Raw genomic sequence first — 19,473 nt, 5'->3', positions numbered from 1 at the left:
TCAGAAAATGGGTCAGCGAAAGACCTGGCTAAGATCGTGAGTGACTCATGACAAAATATTACATGTTCAGCTGTTGCTGATTTTAGTACAAATACATAACTCTCTTGAAAATAAGATTTAGAAACTTTGGTTAGCAGAAGGCTGTTTCACAACTACCACACTGAAAATGGAATACACTATAGCATTGAGGTTTCCCCCTTTACAATAAAAAAAAAGCCAAAATAGAAATCAAAACAAATGGCGTAACCTGTACATAAATCAAAATAGCTGACGTGGTCATTTATGTGAAATGCTTTCTTTAAAGAAAGTTATATGGTCATTGTAATTCTACTTTCCTAAAGATAAAAAAGACTGCTTAAAGTACCTCTATGAATCTCTATTAGTTCAATTTCATTCTTACATCAAATGCATCATGATGTGATGGCTTCATTTAGCCATGTCATGTATACGTATCCATCTTTGCATGTGACCTTATTAGTTATACTACTGAATGTAATTGTTTAATAATCAGAATTTAAACTATTTTAAGAAGATATATTTGAAGCTAATTGTCTTTATGGTACTGAAATATGCATATATTATTGGGCTTGGCTTCTGTTTGCCCTAAGATGTTGTTGAAAAGATGCTGTGATATTTCCTCGTTCTTTGGCGCTGAATGAATCTTAGTTCTCTTCTTTAGTGCAATATTCAACATTCTGTCTTTAAAAGTTCAATGCAAAAGTAGATTTCTGCTGATTTACTGTAAAGGGAACCATCCTGGTGATCATCAATAAAAAACATCCAAATTTGGAAAACTCTTTCTGTGTGGACCTCTTCATTATTATTATTATTTTTTTTTCATGCACTTATAAGACAGACTGGCGACCAAAATACAATATTTAAACGAAATGGCAGTGCGATGACATGGTCGATCTCAAAACAAATTAATAAGCTTTATTAAAAAATGTATAGCGTTAATCTGACCGTATGAAATACTTGATTCTGATTGGTCAATCGCAACAAAAGTGCTCGTCAACATTCCGTACTGTCGGTTCAAGATTTTTTCCATTCATTTTTTCCATTCTTATAAAAGTCTTCCTCAAAATATTATAAGAAAGAGCGCTCACAACAGCTCTGTCTTTATAGGTATATAAATTATAGTTAAAATCTATTTAGCTGTAAAGAAAAATAAATGGTAACGCTAGGGTGACCATACGTCCTCTTTTCGGACCTAAAAAAATTCCCAAATCGGTCAAAATGTCCGGGATTTGGTTTTTGCTTTCTACAGTCGCCATTAGAGATGGGCGATACCACTTATTTATGATACTGACACTTTTAAAGGCCGGTATCTTCGATATCGATATGATACTGAACTTTTAAATTATGAAATTTATTAAATTACTTCAGCGTAAAATGGGTAATGATATTCCACTAAATTTTATATTTGAAATGCGTTTTAACATTCAATATGCCTTAACTGCAACTTATAAGGTTATATTTTTGTTTAGACATTAAAATATGTTTTTTGAAGTGGTAACCATGAAAATCTACAAATAATATAGTTGAACTATGGTCACTTTAGTAAAACCATGGTTCATTTTCCTAAGGGACTTCCAGTGACAGGCTGATGCATGCATACAATGCACCGTTTCTATTCTGACAGTGTATGATTTATTCTAACATTACAGAAGAGAAGAACATAAGCTAATAAGTGATCAATATGAACTTTTAACAGTCAATTTAAATAACTGATAACAATTTCAGATTATTTTTCACATTCTAGTATTGCATATAATAGTTTGGTTTGGTTTTCTGAGGAAATCTGTGGTGTTACTGTCGATAGATGTTTGAACCTAGAACAGTCTTTTTTGAACAGTTTCTCCTCCTTTCCTTTAACACTGAAATTATCTCACCTCATGCTAACTGAGCGTCCACAGCAACACACACATTTTGCTAAATCTTTTGGCAGGAGCTGAAGTGGTTGTTAGCCTCTTAGTCTATGAGCACCGGCCGATGACACACTTCTTAATTCGCCAGCTCACCGTCATGGATAACTGGCCTCTTGGTTGTTATGATGATTTCATATTACAAGCAGTGGAAAGAGATTTTAGGGCAGAGAGATGGGAGCAATTTATGATATTGTCTTTTCAATTTGATTAATTGTCTCGGTAACCTGTCAGAATTTATATGGCACATAAATTGTGAAATGAATTAGGCAGCTTCTATGAAATTCAAACTAGGTTAGAGAATATGCACAATATCATTCACTTCAAAGACCCGATTCTGTATTATATTTCATCATTCCACTCCATCAGGTCCCTTTGGGAAAATATCCACTGGACGTTTGGCATATTTTTCCCCACATGAATGAAAACGAGCTAACAGAGCACAGTCTGACTTGTTTTTAGGATGCAGGCTGCCTGTGATGACTTGCTGTCTTCACACACCAGGCACTCATTCAGCTGAAGTCAATCCGTCACTATAGCAACACAGCAGCACAGCTGAGGGCAAAGCATGAGTCATCATTATTGTTTTGCATCACTCATTTGAGATCCACTCACACCACAGATTGAATTTCAAAACCTCAATTAGGTCGGAGAGAACAACAAATGGCACCAGGTATAACTCGCACTGATTTGGTATACTATGAAGCTGTGCATTTTATTCATAAAAAAATATCACAGAGACTTTTTTTATTAAGGAATTTAAGTCTGTAATATTAAATATACTTTAAATTTTACAGAGTAAACAACAGCAGACTGCAGACAGCTGAACATTCTTGAAAGGTCTATTACAGCTCATTTTTCATTTTTCGTTGACATTATTCACTCACCTTCAAGCTGCTCCAAACCTGAGTTTCTTCCGCTGAGCACAAAATACGATGTTTTGAAGAATGTTGGTAACCAAACATTTGACATAATTCACTTATAGTTTGGGGTGGGGGGGGGGGGTACTATGTAAGTGGATGGCTACCGTCAACTGTTTGGTTACCCACATTCTTCAAAATATCTTGTTTTGTGTTCAGCGTAAGAAATAAATTCACATGTCTGGAATGACATGAGGGTGAGTAAATGTTTAGGTGAACTATCCCTTTAATCATTCTCAAACAATACCTTTTGCATTTCATACAATAAAGATACAGCAATTTTCATTTAAATCTAAAAACAAATCATGTGATCAAAAAAGAATAAAAAATATATATAAAATAATTCTGATATACACAAACTGAAAAAAAGAGTGGTTAAAATTACACATTCTTGATCGGAGTGATTCAATATATTTTTGTAGACTCATTGGTCAATGTTGAGTATTTATTTGAGTTGCATTTGGTAGGGTGAGAAAAAAAGATGCAGACAATTACTATTATCTGTAATGTCTCTGTCTCTCCACCGGAGCTCAGAAGTACAGCAGAAGAGCTAATAACTTGTTTCAGAGCTGTATATGCTGACAGATCAAACTATCAGCTGAATCTCAGCCAAAGAGGCTCTGTGTTGTTTAGGCAGAAGAGCAGATAGTAGAATATTAGCAGCTATGTAGATAACTATGACAGTTTCAATCTTAACCTCGATCCTTTAAAGAGATACTGCAAAACTGATATAAGAGCAAAAACTGTTTCCAAGATGTCTACTTGCTGTTGAATCTGATGTTGGATGAGGGCTCTGCTACAGATGGAGACGAGGACCCGGCCCTGGATACGGTACTGGGAGGGCTGCTGGTGTCTACACACACAAACACACACAGTTAATGTCCTTGTCTTTTAGAATTTTTTTATTTCTTGTTTTTGTCTTGGTCAAAAAATATCCTTTAAATTTAGCAATATCATATTCATTGATTTAATCAAATTTATATTGAATAAAATGGTGTGTAATATCAGTTGAAAAAAAAAGAAATATTTTAATTAAAAAGAAAACATTTATACACCACTTTTCATAAGTTTGGGGCCGGTAAAATATTATTGCTTTTATGGTGACCAAGGCTGGATTTATTTGGTCAAAAGCACAGTAAAATACAGTTTGCTATATATATTTTTAAAATATAATTCGTTATTGTAATTTCAAAGCTGAAAGTGTCACATGATCCTTCAGAAAACATTTTAATATGCTCACTTTGTGCTCAAAAACCATTTTTTATTATCAAAATTAATCTTTAAAACACATTATAAAGTCAGCCAAACCAGAACCTGTTGTCAGATTCTTAGTATTTATTTCATGAATCATAATTTTAGTGACAACATTTATAAAAACAATATCCTGCTGTATTAATGTTACATATCCAATAACAGAACAATTACACTATTAATCTGAAATATACTTTTCTCTTCCAGCATGTTGCTGGCCCCACTTTCACAAACAATATTATAGTAAATGGGTTACAAAAAGGCAGACAACGCAGTGACTAACGCAACCTAGATTTAAACTGAAAGCTGCTCCTAAAGCCAGAGACTAAACATAAATCACTAAACTCCCAGAGGAAACTGCGACATTAAACGCCAACAGTAATCATCAAAATGGCAGAGCTTAAAACCAGAATAAACCTGACAACTTAAATTCTTGCACCAAATTTGAGGTTTCATGTGCCCTCAAAGTGCCTTATCATGCTAAAAAAAGTACTGTGGAGGTATGCATACAGTATGTGATGGACCCTGGATATGAAAATCTTTAAAGGCATCTTGAGTAAAACTGGAAGCGGCAAGACCAGGTTAACAAGATACGGAAATCTGTGCAAATCCCCTATTTTTACTGACAATGTCCATCCCTTTATGACCACAGTGTACCTGCCTCGTTATAGCTACTTCCAGCAGACGTGGATGTCACAAAGCTCAAAATTGTGTGAAACTAATTTTTTTGAACATGTCAATGACTTCACTAGACTCAAATGGCCTCTACAGTCACCAGATCCCAATCCAACAGAGCAACTCTAGGATAGGGCTGGACAATTATGGCCTAAAGTCAAAACCTCGATTAATTGAACATTTTACCTCGATTACGATTAATGAACGATTATTTGGTTTCTGTTTTGTTTCGTTTGGTTGTACCAGTGGGCCCTGTTTGAAAGTGTTTAATTTGTATGTTCGTTCTGTTTATTTGTTAATCAACATGCCCGCCACGTCCCAGAATGCAACGCGGCGCCCAAGCCCTATTAGGCGCGGTCACTTTAAGAGACAATGAATTCATCCAATATAATACACATACGATTTTTTTTCTCAACTGTTTACTTTAAGACATAACTGACAGTTTTTTTCGAACATACTATCCAAGACATATTTTTTATGTATTTGTCGGTACAAGAGCAAAAACAGACAAATTCGGTGTTCAAGTGTTTTGAGACGCCTCTCACTGCTTGAGCCCTGAACACCAGAACACCGCGGTGTTGAAGTGGGCTCTTACACATCCTTTTCTGTTTGTTTAAACTGCGATTTGTTTTTGTTCGTTGAGGTGCAGGAGGAACTTAAAGGAGAACTTTGCAAAGGAGAGCTCGGTTCAGTGTTGCTGTCTGTGAGACGCAGCTCTCTCTCTGCGTGCGCACCGAGTACAGCGCGCGAGTAACCAGCTGCTCAGTTCAGCTTTTTCGCGTCTTGTGTTTGAATGCTTTAACGTCTTTTGAATGGTTACATTTGCAAGTGGTAAGGCTTAATAACGCGTGAAAATGATACGCTTTCGTGTCGACACGCAGCAGCGTTCTGTCAACTGTCCTGAGCGTCTTTTTAGACTGGCCTCAGCCAGATGGTTGAGATCGACTATTAAAGGTGGGATTGTGGCGAGTGGCGCGGGGCCGAGGGACGTGGGAACACGAGTGAGGCTGGCAGTGATTGGGCAAATCAGTGGCACCTGCGGCCCACCGCCGGTCTCGAGTCCCACGTAGGAGATGGAAGGATATAAAACTGGAGCGACGACAGTGAAGGACGAGAGAGGACCAGGCCTGGGCTTTTAGTTGTGTTTATGGTTTTATTTTGTGCGCATCAGTCGTCCGTGAGGGGCTGGTGCGCTGTTTTGTTTATTTTGTGATTATTAAAGTTTCATTTGATTGTCCGCCGGTTCCCACCTCCTTCTTCCCGATGATTATTAGAGTTTAAATCGTTACAGTGGTGCCGAAACCCGGGAGAAGGAGGGACGCGCTGCTGAAGATCCCTCGCCGCTGTGGTGAATCCGCGGTGCCATCGAGCAGGCGAGGAGGATGCCGCCATGGACGCTCGAGGCGGTGGACTGGAGCGAGTTGCCGGGGACGGGCGAGCTCGCTGCCGACCGCCCACGATAGGGAGGGGCGGCTGCCTCCGTGAGGGAGCGGAGGAGTCGGCGCCGTTCGCCAGGGGTCCGGAGCCTGCTGCCTCCGTGAAGGTATCCGGAGGAGCAGGGAACGGGGGACTCCTGCCGGCTGCCCAAAACCGGAGGATGGATGGACATTGTCACAATGCAGCTGTACGAACATGGTAGCTCAATATAATAATACACATCCAATCGTCTAATCGCTTGAATGTCCAAACCATAAAACAAATACAACTGATAAAGTTTAGTGAAGACTCAAGGCTCACCGCTCGCGCGCATCACTATGTGTTGAACCTGCCTTCACGTCCGTGTTTTGCTTTTATGCTTCTGACTGCCAGAATCATGTGGCTACACACGCTTTTAAGGGGGTTAGTATTAACAGGAAATAATCGAAATAACCGACATGGGAAAATTACTTCGGTTAGAGGTCTTAAATTTCGGTTTCGATTACTTTTCGATTAATCGTCCAGCCTTACTCTAGGATATGATGGAAGATTCACATCATGGAATGGCAGCCGACAAATCTAGAGCAACTGTGTGATGCTATCATGTCAATATGGACCAAAATCTTTCCGGAATGTTTCCAGCATCTTTTTAATATGAAGAATTAAGGCAGTTCTCTAGGCAAAAGAAGGTCAACACAAGGTGTACCTAATAAAGTGGCCAGTGAGTGTACATCATGATAAATTGAAGTATACTCACACCAGAGAGACTGTGCAGCTGGTTGGTTCTGGACCGGTGTTGACATTGGCGTCTCCTGATTATCAACATCTATGGATGGCTGGGAGTGGGTCTCAAACATGGCAGACAGGGCTAAAGAGCAAAAAAGAATATACACTCTTATACACTCTTAAAAAGAACCATTTTTGGTTCCCCCAAAGAACATTTCAGTGAACATTAAAAAGTATTTTTAAGTGTGAAGAACTTCCTAATAAACTCAAAAGAAACTCTTTCCACTATAAAAAAAAATGGAATGGAAAGTTTCTATGGATGTTAAAGATTCCTTATAGAACTGTTAATGTCAATAAAAAAAACTATTTTAAATGAAAGTGGCAATTCAGACAATTTAAGCAGTTACTCGCGTTTGGTGTAAATAATTATAGCTTTGATGCAAATGTGATCAACATCCTCATAAATTTGATTTCCTGACAATCAAGTGTAATAATGTATGTGAAAGTATTTGTCCACTTACATTTGAGCCTCTTAAATTGTGTCTCACTCCCGTTCTTACACAACGCCGTGAGGAACTCGTCCACCTGCTTGAGGGACAGTGAGTTGTGCAGTGTCTCCAGTGGATAGATGGAGGGTACCAAGGAGCAACCTTCAAACCCTGCACCAACACATGGTCCAAAACACAAACTCATTATTACGGATTATCTATAAGCACTTTCTGAGCTCTTGTATATGGAATACACAACAAAAGTGACCTACAAGCACAGTATGGCCATACAAACACCACCCAACACAATTTAGACGCTGGGTATCAAGAATTGTTTTTAGCAACCCGGAATCTCAAGAGATGCACCATGATGCAACTGGAATTGCATTGTATCATGTTGGCTTGTGACACATTAGTATCTTCACAATTAATTGTTAATATAACAAGTTCTAGAATTCTGGTCCACTAACAAGGTGTTTTGCATCTCGTTTAAGGCAATATCAGTTTAATGTCGAGAGAATTATGACTGACTGCTGAAGACTAATAAAACAATTAGGAGCTTTACACATTTAACTAACCAATAAAAAGATTAGAGAAACTCAACTGCCATAGTGGAGAGACACATTTCAATGCCTCTATATTGAAATGTATTTAATTACATCTTCATTTGCTAATGTGTTTAGGTTAGCAGTAATGGAACTAGATGATTATAGAGAAAATGTGTAAATGGAAGCACTGCACTTTCCTAGTTTCATTATGAGAAAAACAAACAAAAAAAAACAGTTACTCAGAGGCAGTTTAATTCCGCACCTTATATAAAATATAACCCTTTTTTTATCTCTTAAGCTGGGTGCACTGTAGTTCTTGTCTATCCTTTAGAATAGTTGGTAATTAGGGGCGCATCTCGTCAGTAAAGCCTGTTCTCTAATTAGCAGTAAATTCCATCAGGTGTGTGATTTCCATAGAGCAGCTGCTCCTACACAGAGCCGTGTTAACTGACAAGAGAACCAGCTTTAATGACAAGATGCGCATTAATTATTGGCCGATATTTTCCATGCATCCCTATTGCTAATAGTTTTGGACTTTTGCAAGCAGGTCATTCAGTTAGCGAGTTGAATCTGTAAACAAATTAGTCCTGATTTATTAACAAATCCATATGTGTGAGAGCAATAACAGCATACAGCTTGGATGATGTTATTTGTTTAATTCTACTGATATAATGTGTGCCAGGCTGCTTTGTCATGCAGTTTATACACACCATATGGTAAGATCTACATGCAATAAACACTGTTTTTGAATCCAGACCCACCAGAACACTATGATTCACTCATTAAAATACAAAACCTTACAATGAATCATGCGCATAAGCAATGTCTAATGCACTTCCATGTTCCTTACAAAGGTTACATAAATATGTTATATATATTTCATATTAAGCTGCATATATATATATATATATATATATATATATATATATATATATATATATATATATATATATATATTCAAAAGAAGAGCATTTAATTTAAACAGAAATCTTTTGTGACTGTATAAAATGCCATATAAATGTTTTACTGAACATCAGTACCATAATCAAGGTTCTACCATTTCATAAAAGACTTATGCCACTGGAGGTCATGTATTACCTTGATTTTACAATTGTTAAGATGATATAAGAACACAAAGCTTAAGAACACTCAATAATGGTGGTAAAATAAAATTAACCACAGGCCTCTTGTGCATCATTGTCTTTTTCTGTCTTAGGAAATTGTCGAATTGATTTTTTTTTCAATGAAGTTACTCTAATAAAAAAAGTGTAAGATGGCTTCGTTAAAGCATTATACTTACTCTATGCAGAAGTTAACATAAGCAAGTGGTCTTCACATTCACCAAGCCATATGTACAGACATGGGGTAAGAAAAGAGGTTATGAGATGTTATACACTGGAAAGAAAGGCCACAGAGTGAAGAAAAGCAAGAAGTCAGATAAAAGAGCAGAGCAGATAATTCTAACACTTTGGCATAAGCTGAAGCATCACAAACTCTGTTGCACATGTACACCAAAATTGAGGTAACTGAGCAAGTTACAAGGGTGGCTGACCAGAGAGGCATTCTGGGGTTTTCTGGCCAGCACGGAGCAGGCGGAGGTGATAGGAACAGCGGTGTAGGTGTTGGAGAAGAGCCGGGTGAGCAGAGAACCCAGCTAACAGCTTTACCACCTGATGCTCCTCTAAGAGCTCTATGGGAGAGATACAATTAAAGGAGGACAAAAAGGACTGAATGGATGCAAGATGAGAAGGTTAGCAACAGAGAAGCTGACAAATGTCTGAGAAAAAGGAATGCTGGGAAGACAGAGTAAATGATGGAAGGGGAAAAGATCTATAAATTCTATAATTGTTTTTAAGAATAAATAAATAAAGTTACACTGTAATTAAAAAAAAAAAGTACAGGTACAGGAATTCTGGGAAGGTAGAGGGGAAGAAATTAGTGGAGTAGTGTTAAATTAAAAAAATTACTATTAACTTCTCATTTGTAATAAATAAATACTTTAATATTACTACAATTAAAAAGAAACAGTATTTATTTTGTTTATTGTTTAGTTAATTATTGAGAATGTGGAGTCAGTTTCAGATGCTGAATCATTCAATCCACTGAGTATCAGAAGGAAAATACTGAGTAACAGGAGGAAGAGGAGGGAGAGGGATGAGGTAAGCAAAGATGTGGCAGAGATAGAGGGGGGGTAGTGTGGGCCGTAGGGAAGCAAAGGATTCGGGAGCGAGCTAAACAAGGGATGACAGAGATGGAGGAGAAAGGAGAGGCCACTGCAGCTCACAGCAATGAGGATCCACTGCCACAACCCTGCTGAGATGTTTTTGCCACAGTGACTCAGCAACATACAATTAATGAGCTGAAATTAATGTAATTATTTTTTTTGTCAGGACCTAAAATTATTTTCAGAGGCAACCAGAGAGCAATTAGAGTCCCTGTAAATAAGCTAATTCTCTGAACAGAGCCTAAAGATTAAGCAGAGCTATTTGCATTATCAACAAATGTTTAATTTATGCTATTTGTATTTGAATGAAACATTTGGATAGATTAGGTTTCACAGTGTATGCAAACACTCTTGAAGTTTCATAACATAGTGATTATATAGTGAGTCTAGTGAGAATCAGTGATGTACGAGACACCCCTGCAGCCCCGCAGTGGGGGCCACATCACAGGACATTCTAAAAGGCATTCACAAATTCACAAAAATGCAACTGGAATTGGAAACCAATTCTGGAACCGTTTCTGGAACGTTGTGTATTGCTCGAGACACTGCAAATGACACTTCATTCATGACATCACTGCTGGTGGGAGGGGCCCATCTCATTCTTAGCAGGGGGCCTCGTAGATGTGCAGTACACCACTGGTGAGAAAATACTGTAGGTTCTTTTATTTTAGACTGAAAAAGCAGCCCAAATAAATGTCAATAATAAAAATTATATAAATAATAATTTGAAATTAAAAACAATGGCTGTTTTTAGCTTGAAAAAGCAACGGAGTTAAATTACAATAATAATAATAATAATAATTAAATAAACCGTAATTGAAAAACATATTACAAAATTAATCAAATAAAAAGACATCAACAGTTCAAAATGCTATTGATGTCAAATCGCTATAAATAATAATTATACAATAGTCCTTAATAATAAATAAAATATCGGACATTAATAACGCAAAATGCTATTGACGTCAAATTACAATAATAATTATATAAATAATAATTATAAATTACAAAATTTTTAAGTAAAATAACTGGCATCAACTGTGCAAAACACATTGGTAGCTGAAAGGATTTTGCTTTATTTTTCAATAAAAAAGCAGGCTGTGTCTGTTTTCTGTGTTTACTAACTTGATTTTAATGACTTGATTAACTTAACCTACTGCATACTACAGCCTTTTTGTTTTCCTTAAGATCTGTGGCTTAAATGGGTCGGCTTAACATTTTTCTCACTTTATATCGAATTTGGAAATTGGATAGAAATGGTTTTTCACCAGTAGGTCAACAACTTTTTGATTTCTGCTGACAGCATATAAATAGAGATTCTTTCTCTGTCTTTACAGATATGCTTAATGGATGGTAAAATGACTGACACCTGTTAATAGGAAACGCATGGTTAGCCTGTCTGAAGGGTTTTTAGACTCAAGACCAAAATTTCCCTCGAGGAGTGTTAAACTGTCAAATAAAATAAGCAGAGTTAGATCATTTCAACTCTTCCTTAGACTGTAGTGTGTAGAGAAAAACACTTCAACCAAAACCCGTCTGAACTCGGATCCCTACAGAGACGCCCACATTCACAAAAGCCTTGTGCTAAATATTTGCATCATTTTATAAGGGTTCAGTCCTTCAGTAACAGACTTGCATCATGAGAAAACTTATGAATGTGAATAGAATGATCATCTTAAACGGCTGTCAAATGTCTAAAAATGTAAGACAAACACTTGTAAGTCAAACACTTGGTATACACTAATTGGAAAAAAAAACAAAAAATGATTTATTAAGTATTTTTGGTGTTTTTTGGTTAAAATATATAAATATCCTGAAAACAAAACACATTACTTAAGAAGCAAAACGGCAAATTATATTAAAAGGTGTTTTCAGAAAATATCATTTTTAAGCATTAATTAAAACATCCGCAGTGTTACTTTAGTATCATTGAGATACTATTGTAGTTTATTTTTAAAATCAGTTGTTATTTTTGTATTTTCCAATTTAGTTTTAATTTCAGTAAAAGTTTTAATTCATTTATTATTATTTATTTTATTTATTTTAGTACATCAAATTAAAATAAACGGAAATGATTTTTTTTTTGCCATGTATAAAATAAAAAGTTTATGGTTTTAATCCCTGGTTAGGAAAATAAACTTCAATTCTCTGAAGTCTTAACATCAAACAGTTTTTCTCCTCAAATAAATGTGTGTGTGCGTGTGTATGCATGTATGTATGTGTGTGTGTGTGTGAGTGTATATATATATATATATATATATATATATATATTATTTAATATTACGGGGGTTTTTTTTGCAGTGAAGAGGTCTACTTTGACGCATTTAAAATAATGCATATGCCATGTGATCATTAAAGCAGTAATGGTGGTGGAAGGGCTAACCATTTCTAAATCAAGTGGATCAACATGAAAGATGTTCACACGTTTTTCTACACAAACAGCAATATATCAAGAGAGATATATTCAGTACACAACCCGTGCATCTAGCCAATCAGAAGGAAGAAATGAATTAAGATCGGTGTGTCTTGTGAATCTTAATGAAAAGTATAGAATCGATTTATGAATCAAAAATCACAAATGGTGCTAAATTACAAAGACTATGTTGAAGCAACATCAGAGAGCATGCAGAAGAGTGTCAAAAAGGGACACGGACTCGAAACCTCTAAAACAAACGTACCATTAGTCGGATGCCTGGCATACAACAGAAAATCTCTTTACTGCTGGCATAGAGAGCAGCTCTGAGGAGATAAAAGAGGCATTCGGCGTTACTCGTGTCACTGTGCCCCTCATGAGCGTTCGCTTTTACTCAGAACTACCTGCATTTTTAATCCTCCCACCATCATGCAATCGTTTCTGTTTTTCATAAAGACATCAATAACAAGCAGGTGAAAGAAACAGCGGGGCCAGATGTTGCCCTTGAATGTGGAGATTGAGAAACACAAAACAACAGATGGTCACAACAAACTACCCAGCATTCTCTGTGCTACAGCGTCCTTTTGGATGCAGCATGACAAGGCAGTATTTTGGGTGCTATTTCAAATGTCTTTCTTATGCAAGGTTATCCTCTATATCTCAGAGACACAGCAACACCCTGTGGACAAAACTGTTAATGCCACTAAAGAGTGAGAGGAGAAAGTTCTATTATAAACTATTATTATTATTAAAAACAATTATTATTATTATTATTATTATAAATAAAACAGTATAATGAAATATATATATAAAATAATAATAAATATTATAATACATTCATTTAAAAAAGTAATTAAAATAATTTTTTGATACTGACAGAGAAATGCATTCACTTCCATTAATTCCTGGAAATTAGAAAGTGCAGTTTCCAATGAACGTTTTGAAAATGATCATAATGTTAGAGTTATTCAGTGAGGCTTTAGAGATTGTGGTAAAAGCAATAATTTGTGTTGCCATGGATATTATCCATCACAAACCATCAAAACACATTTTCAGAAGGGTCGCAGGACACTAAAATGTTTTCCTTTTGCATAAAATAGCTTGCTGATTCGTGCAATTTAGCAAACTATGAAACAAATGTTTGTTTACTACATACACATGCAGCATGCAAATAAGCAGTCTGGAGGTGGCAAAGGTGACAAATGATTAGTTATAGCATTATTCAGTAACTGTGGAAACCTCATTTTTCTAAGCGAGACATTGATAAACAGCTAAACGCAAATGGTTTAGGAACAGCTCCTGTTGTGCGTAATGCCTTCATTTGTGATGACTAAAATTTCAAGAACAATCTAAATGAAGTATGCTGAAAAATACAGCCACTAGGATATAGTATACAAGAAGGGAATATTGAATGCTAATGTGGTTGAGTCTCTATTTAGTAAAATGGGAATATTAGTAAGTTATTCAGAAGAATTGTTTGCTGGAATGTTTGTAATGAAGTATGTCATAACCCTGTGTGTGTGTGTGTGTGTGTGTGTGTGTGTTTGGGACATACCGGTTTGAAAAGACAGATCCCTGAGTGAGGAGGGCTTTTTGCAGGGAACTTGATCTAGGTCTCTCAGGTTGGGGAAGGTGGCACTGAAGAGGCCCGCACACTGGGTGCCTGCGTGTGGGAGGGGAGGGAGACCGGGTGGAGGAGTGGGTGGGGGCGATGGTTAGTGAACATGCAGCTCCTCATTTGAAGTTAAAGTTAAAAGGATAGTTCAGCACAAAATTAAATGATCTGTTCTAAAACATTTCTGAATTAAAATTGACATTTTATATTTCTTAGGACATAAAGTAAAAAATACTAGGGAAAACAACTGTAAAAAAAATAAAATAAAAAGATAATATTTTTGAAAAGAAAAGGTAGTAGTATATTTTATATTTTTAATAATATTCTTTTTTATTTTAATAAGTAAATATAAGATTACATTAAATATTTAATTATATAACTATAAAATATAGTTATTTGAAAAAAATAAAAATATAAATAAAGTCTGCTTGCAAATGTAGGAATTAACATAAAAATCTAATTTTAAATTAAAATATAGCATTTTATTAATTCATTATTCATAATAGCTATAAAATATTTACCCCTAAAACAACTATTGTGCTTTGAATGTGCTTGTTATTACTCGGTGGTTTATATTTTTTTCACAATTGTTAAATTATTATTAAGTACTCAAAATGTAAAAGTTTATTGAAAAATGTATTAAAGTTTCTCAGAACCATATTAAACCAAACCGATTACAGATAAGCATTTTAAAATGGATTTTTAAAAGATTTTGTCTTCTTTGACACTAGTATTTGTCACTGACCAATTTTTTACATACATTTTTGGCTGAATTATCTCTATAAGCTCAATTCCAGGCATAGAGATTACTTTTTTATATATATATATATATATGGAAAACCCAGTAAAACTGCTGATATTCTGCTGGGAACATAAATATATTGCCAGTGCAGGAGGGTGAAACACTGAGTGACACTAGAGGGCAGAACCGAAAAAAACAGCACTTGTTCAAAAGCTCAAATGAAACGCATGCCAGAGGCAACATGCACTTCTTAAAAAACTGTGATCTACAAATCAGGCTATAAAGCTTTAGTAAGGTGCAAAAAAATTAGCCACTATCTTCAAACATTATGTAAAAACCGTGTTCATCGTCACCTCCTAAATGTTCTTTGGAGATAGAAATAGTATAGACAAGAATAGCAGAGAAGGTCCTGCCAGCAGCCATATTTAGACCACTACTGGCAGCATGGACACATTTCCGATGCAATGGGAATGGCATGATTTAAATAAACTCGAGCAGGGTCCATCACCTGTGTCATTTGCGCAAAACAGAATCAAGCACATTTAACAGTCAACATGAATGGGTCACTTATGAGAGGTTGAGAGGTTTTTCCAATGAGACTGATGACAGGAGAGATCTGCTTCATGAAAATGACACAAATGAAATGTTATTCTCACCTAGCCCGCTGGGTTGGATCTCAGGTGACTGACGAGAAGACGACGGTAAGATCCGATATGCCAGTCCCCGAGAGGAAGTGTTACTCTCCGAAAGAGCCTGCATAAGGACATACATAAAAAGATAGACATAAACACACAACAGCATCGCTAATCGTTTAAGCGCAAATATTCTTTCTAAGTAAATTCAGCTTGTTATTCAGTTTTTAAATTAGAACAGTTTTTTATGCCAAGTTTTGATGCCAAGAACCCCAAAGATGATGACCCCCTGTGATGAACTTTAAGTGATATATTTTTATATACAGTACAGACCAAAAGTTTGGAAACATAACTATTTTTAATGTTTTTGAAAGAAGTTTCTTCTGCTCATCAAGCCTGCATTTATTTGATCAAAAATACAGAAAAAAAATGTATTATTGTGATATATTATTACAACTTAAAATAATTGTTTTTAAATTTATTATACTTTAAATTATCATTTATTTCTGTGATGCAAAGCTGAATTTTTAGGATCATTATCACATGATCCTTTAGAAATCATTCTAATATGATGATTCATTCTCAAAGTTGGAAACAGTTCTGCTGCTTAATATTTTTTCAGAACATATGGTACTTTTTTAGGATACTTTGATGAATAAAAAGTAAAAAAAAAAGAAGCTATGTTTTTAAAATATAAATATTTTGTAATAACAATATACACTACTGGTCAGTAATTTGGGGACAGTAATTTTTTTTCTAATAAAACCAATACTTTTATTCAGCAAGGATGTGTTAAATTGATAAAAAGTGATAGTAAATAAAATATATTATTAGAATATATATTATTAGAATTTTTTATTTATTTTGAATAAATGCAGTTCTTTTTCACCTTTTATTCATCAAATATATTAGACAGCTGCATGAACTGTTTCCAACACTCATAATAAATCAGAATATTAGAATGATTTCTAAATGATCATGTGATAGACTTGATGTTACATGTGACACTGAAGGCTTGAGTAATGATGCTGAAAATTCAGCTTTGCATCACAGGAATAAATTATTTTTTTAAACTATTTTCAAATAGAAAACTATTATTTTAAGTTGTAATAATATTTCACAATATTACTGTTTTTTTCTGTATTTTTGATCAAATAAATGCAGGCTTGATGAGCAGAAGAAACTTCTTTCAGAAACATAAAAAATAGTAATGTTTCCAAACTTTTGGACTGAACTGTATACACTTCCATTCAAAAGTGTGCGATATCATGATTTTTGATTGTGGATGATTAATGATGATTATATTCACATTAAATATTTACTCAGCTGTAGAGTTACACTCACGGGACACTGCACTTATTCACAATCACAAAAGTACATTATTTGCCAGTTTTTTTTTTTTAAGCCTTGCTGGTTAAACATTTAGTTTGCAGGCTGTTCTGACCTGCTCTTTTTCTGAGTGCTTACACCTGATGCTTACGCACACTAAAAAGCCTGTCAAACAGTGTCTGATTACTAGACTAAGTTATCTTTCACGTCTGATTGTGCCATTACTGTCAAAAACACACAATGGCTAGATATAATCACAGTTGGTTGTCTAAAGTGAAAGTAAACAGAAGAACGGATGTGTGCCTGTACATCAAATGCATGCAGGCTTAAAGTGACAGCAGACTAATAGTACTAAACATGCTGCCGCTTGTCATTAATTAAAGGGATAGTTCACCCAAAAATTTAAATTCTGTCCTCAAGTTACTCACTCTCATGTTTTCCCGAACCGGTCTTGTGCTGAACAAAAAAGAAGATTTTTTTGAAGAATGTGTGTAACCAAACAGTGGCTGGTCCACGTTGACGGATGAAAAAATACTATCACTGAGTCACTGGGGTACAGCAACTGTTTGGTTATACACATTCTTCAATATAACTTTTATGTTCAACTGAAGAAAAAAACTCATTGCGGTTTAAAACAACTTGAGAGTAAATGAGACCATTTTAATTTTGTATATTTGTTCATTCAATATCTTAAATGATACTGCTAAATACATGTACTATACCTAAAAAACCAGCACGGTGTGTTTTATTTTTATCTTATGCGTATTTGTGTATCTTTGTTCTTATTTTTTAATAAAAAATGAAAAAGCAATGACAGAGATTTTTCTTCGCCCACTTTGGCCTAAATGTCTACCATTCTTTTTTATTTTATATTTTGTTACCTTGTAAGGCTTTGTTTTTAAAATAGGGAAACTTGCAAAATAGTAAAACCAATGTAACAAAGATTCGTGATTTTCCTGAAAAAAATTTTTATGTATATTTTTTGCCATATCACCGACCCCAATTACAATTGTTTTTACTGTCACTTTTGATTAATTTAAGGCATCCTTTACTCAATAAAAGTATTAATTTATATATATATATATATATATATATATATATATATTAATTAAAGAACTCAAACATTATACTGTTATACTATGTGAGAAAAATATCATATTCTATAATAAATATTTTTGTAATCAAATATAATACTGTAATTGTTTCCAAAATAAAATAATTGCATTTTATACTCTAATTAAGGCAAATTGTTCAAATATCCTCCTTAATCAATCTATTAATTTTACATTTTTTAAATTTACATTTACATTTAAATTTTCTTCCCAAATTTTAAAAGAACGCCACCAGAAACTCTTGGATCAGACTATTGAGTCTTCACAAAATGATTCACAAAAATCACTGATATTTGTCTGCCGTGGTTAAAATTGCATTACCACCACACTGTGGTGGCTAAATTAATTTAAAGTTTTAAATGTTTAAGTCAATTTTTTTTATTATGGCAGCGGTTAATGAAATCAAGACAATTAAGGCCTAGCAGAAGATCCTATATATTACAGTACTGTACCTCCATAGATCCAGCCTTTCTGCTGCGTATGAGCGGCGACTTCCTCTGAATGTTGATCAGTTCAGTCAGTGCAGCTCTGTCGGGCTCATCTTGGGAGAGGTCTTCAAGACTGCCTTGGTCTGTCTGCTTCTCTTGGTTCTGTTACATATGAAATGGGACTGTTGGAAGTGGTCCAGCATGCAAAATGTTATATATATTTATGTGTGTGTATATATACATTTATGTGTGTGTGTGTGTATAAATATATATATATATATATATATATATATATATATATATATATATATATATATATATATATATATATATATATATATATATATATATATATATATAATAATCTCTCTCCTTGGGGCGAGTAAAACACAGACCTCTGAGGAGGCAGGCCGGAAGCCAAAACCCATTGGTGCATTATCCTCATCCTTGCACCCCTTCACCCCCGGACTAAAGTGCAACTCCACGTGAAAACGTTCCTCTGAGGAGGGGTCCTACAGGCAGACATGTCAGCATATGAAAGAAGCATTGAAACAGAGTACAAAGGGCTGATGCCACATTTCGTACCTTGTTATTGTCTTCATACAGCATAATAACAATCTGTGTCATATAGTTGAGTTCGTTTACAGCGCTGAGGTAGTCCATAGCCTGCTTCCACTGTTCATCTTTTTGCTCCTAAACAGACAAAGATGAGATAAAATTAGTATTAACCTGCATTAAACATGATGCAGGGCATAATGTGCATGTTTGATGATTGTTTACTCACGTCTAACAGGCCTCCATAGCGGAAGATGTTAAGCAGGGAGTGAACGTGGCTCTCGCTGGTGAAATAGAGCCGGGTCCGAACGTGCCGACCCGGAGACATCACTCCCCGCGAATACCTGAACCACCAGGAGGGATGAAATACACAATCTGATCACTCACAGGTTCTGAGGTCTGCAGAGCTTCTACAACAAAAGCTATTTTACATACTATTGTCGACAAAAATATATATATTTAAATATTATGGAT

At 35.2% G+C, this 19,473-nt stretch overlaps 1 protein-coding gene across 4 annotated transcripts in view; it reads right to left on the bottom strand.

Moving 5' to 3' along the window:
- Positions 1-3,259: 3,259 nt before the first annotated feature.
- The window catches only part of LOC132133797 (inositol hexakisphosphate and diphosphoinositol-pentakisphosphate kinase 2-like), a 31,437-nt gene continuing 15,223 nt past the window's right edge, over positions 3,260-19,473 (bottom strand). Inside the window, exons 21-29 of one of the 4 annotated variants that reach the window (XM_059546769.1) lie at positions 19,229-19,352; positions 19,030-19,137; positions 18,840-18,956; positions 18,483-18,606; positions 15,600-15,698; positions 14,142-14,249; positions 7,435-7,572; positions 6,945-7,055; positions 3,260-3,698 (exon numbers count right to left, since the gene is read on the bottom strand). In XM_059546769.1, coding sequence (XP_059402752.1) covers positions 3,604-3,698; positions 6,945-7,055; positions 7,435-7,572; positions 14,142-14,249; positions 15,600-15,698; positions 18,483-18,606; positions 18,840-18,956; positions 19,030-19,137; positions 19,229-19,352 — 1,024 coding nt within the window. In that variant the 3' untranslated portion in view covers positions 3,260-3,603. Of the gene's footprint in view, positions 3,699-6,944; positions 7,056-7,434; positions 7,573-9,249; positions 9,280-14,141; positions 14,250-15,599; positions 15,699-18,482; positions 18,607-18,839; positions 18,957-19,029; positions 19,138-19,228; positions 19,353-19,473 lie in introns of those variants that run through there. The other 3 variants (XM_059546770.1, XM_059546772.1, XM_059546773.1) reach the window with 3 other exon arrangements.

Source organism: Carassius carassius, chromosome 50 (genome assembly GCF_963082965.1).
Source record: "Carassius carassius chromosome 50, fCarCar2.1, whole genome shotgun sequence".
NCBI classification, from domain to species: domain Eukaryota; kingdom Metazoa; phylum Chordata; class Actinopteri; order Cypriniformes; family Cyprinidae; genus Carassius; species Carassius carassius.
This window is presented reverse-complemented; position numbering and strand designations above follow the sequence as displayed.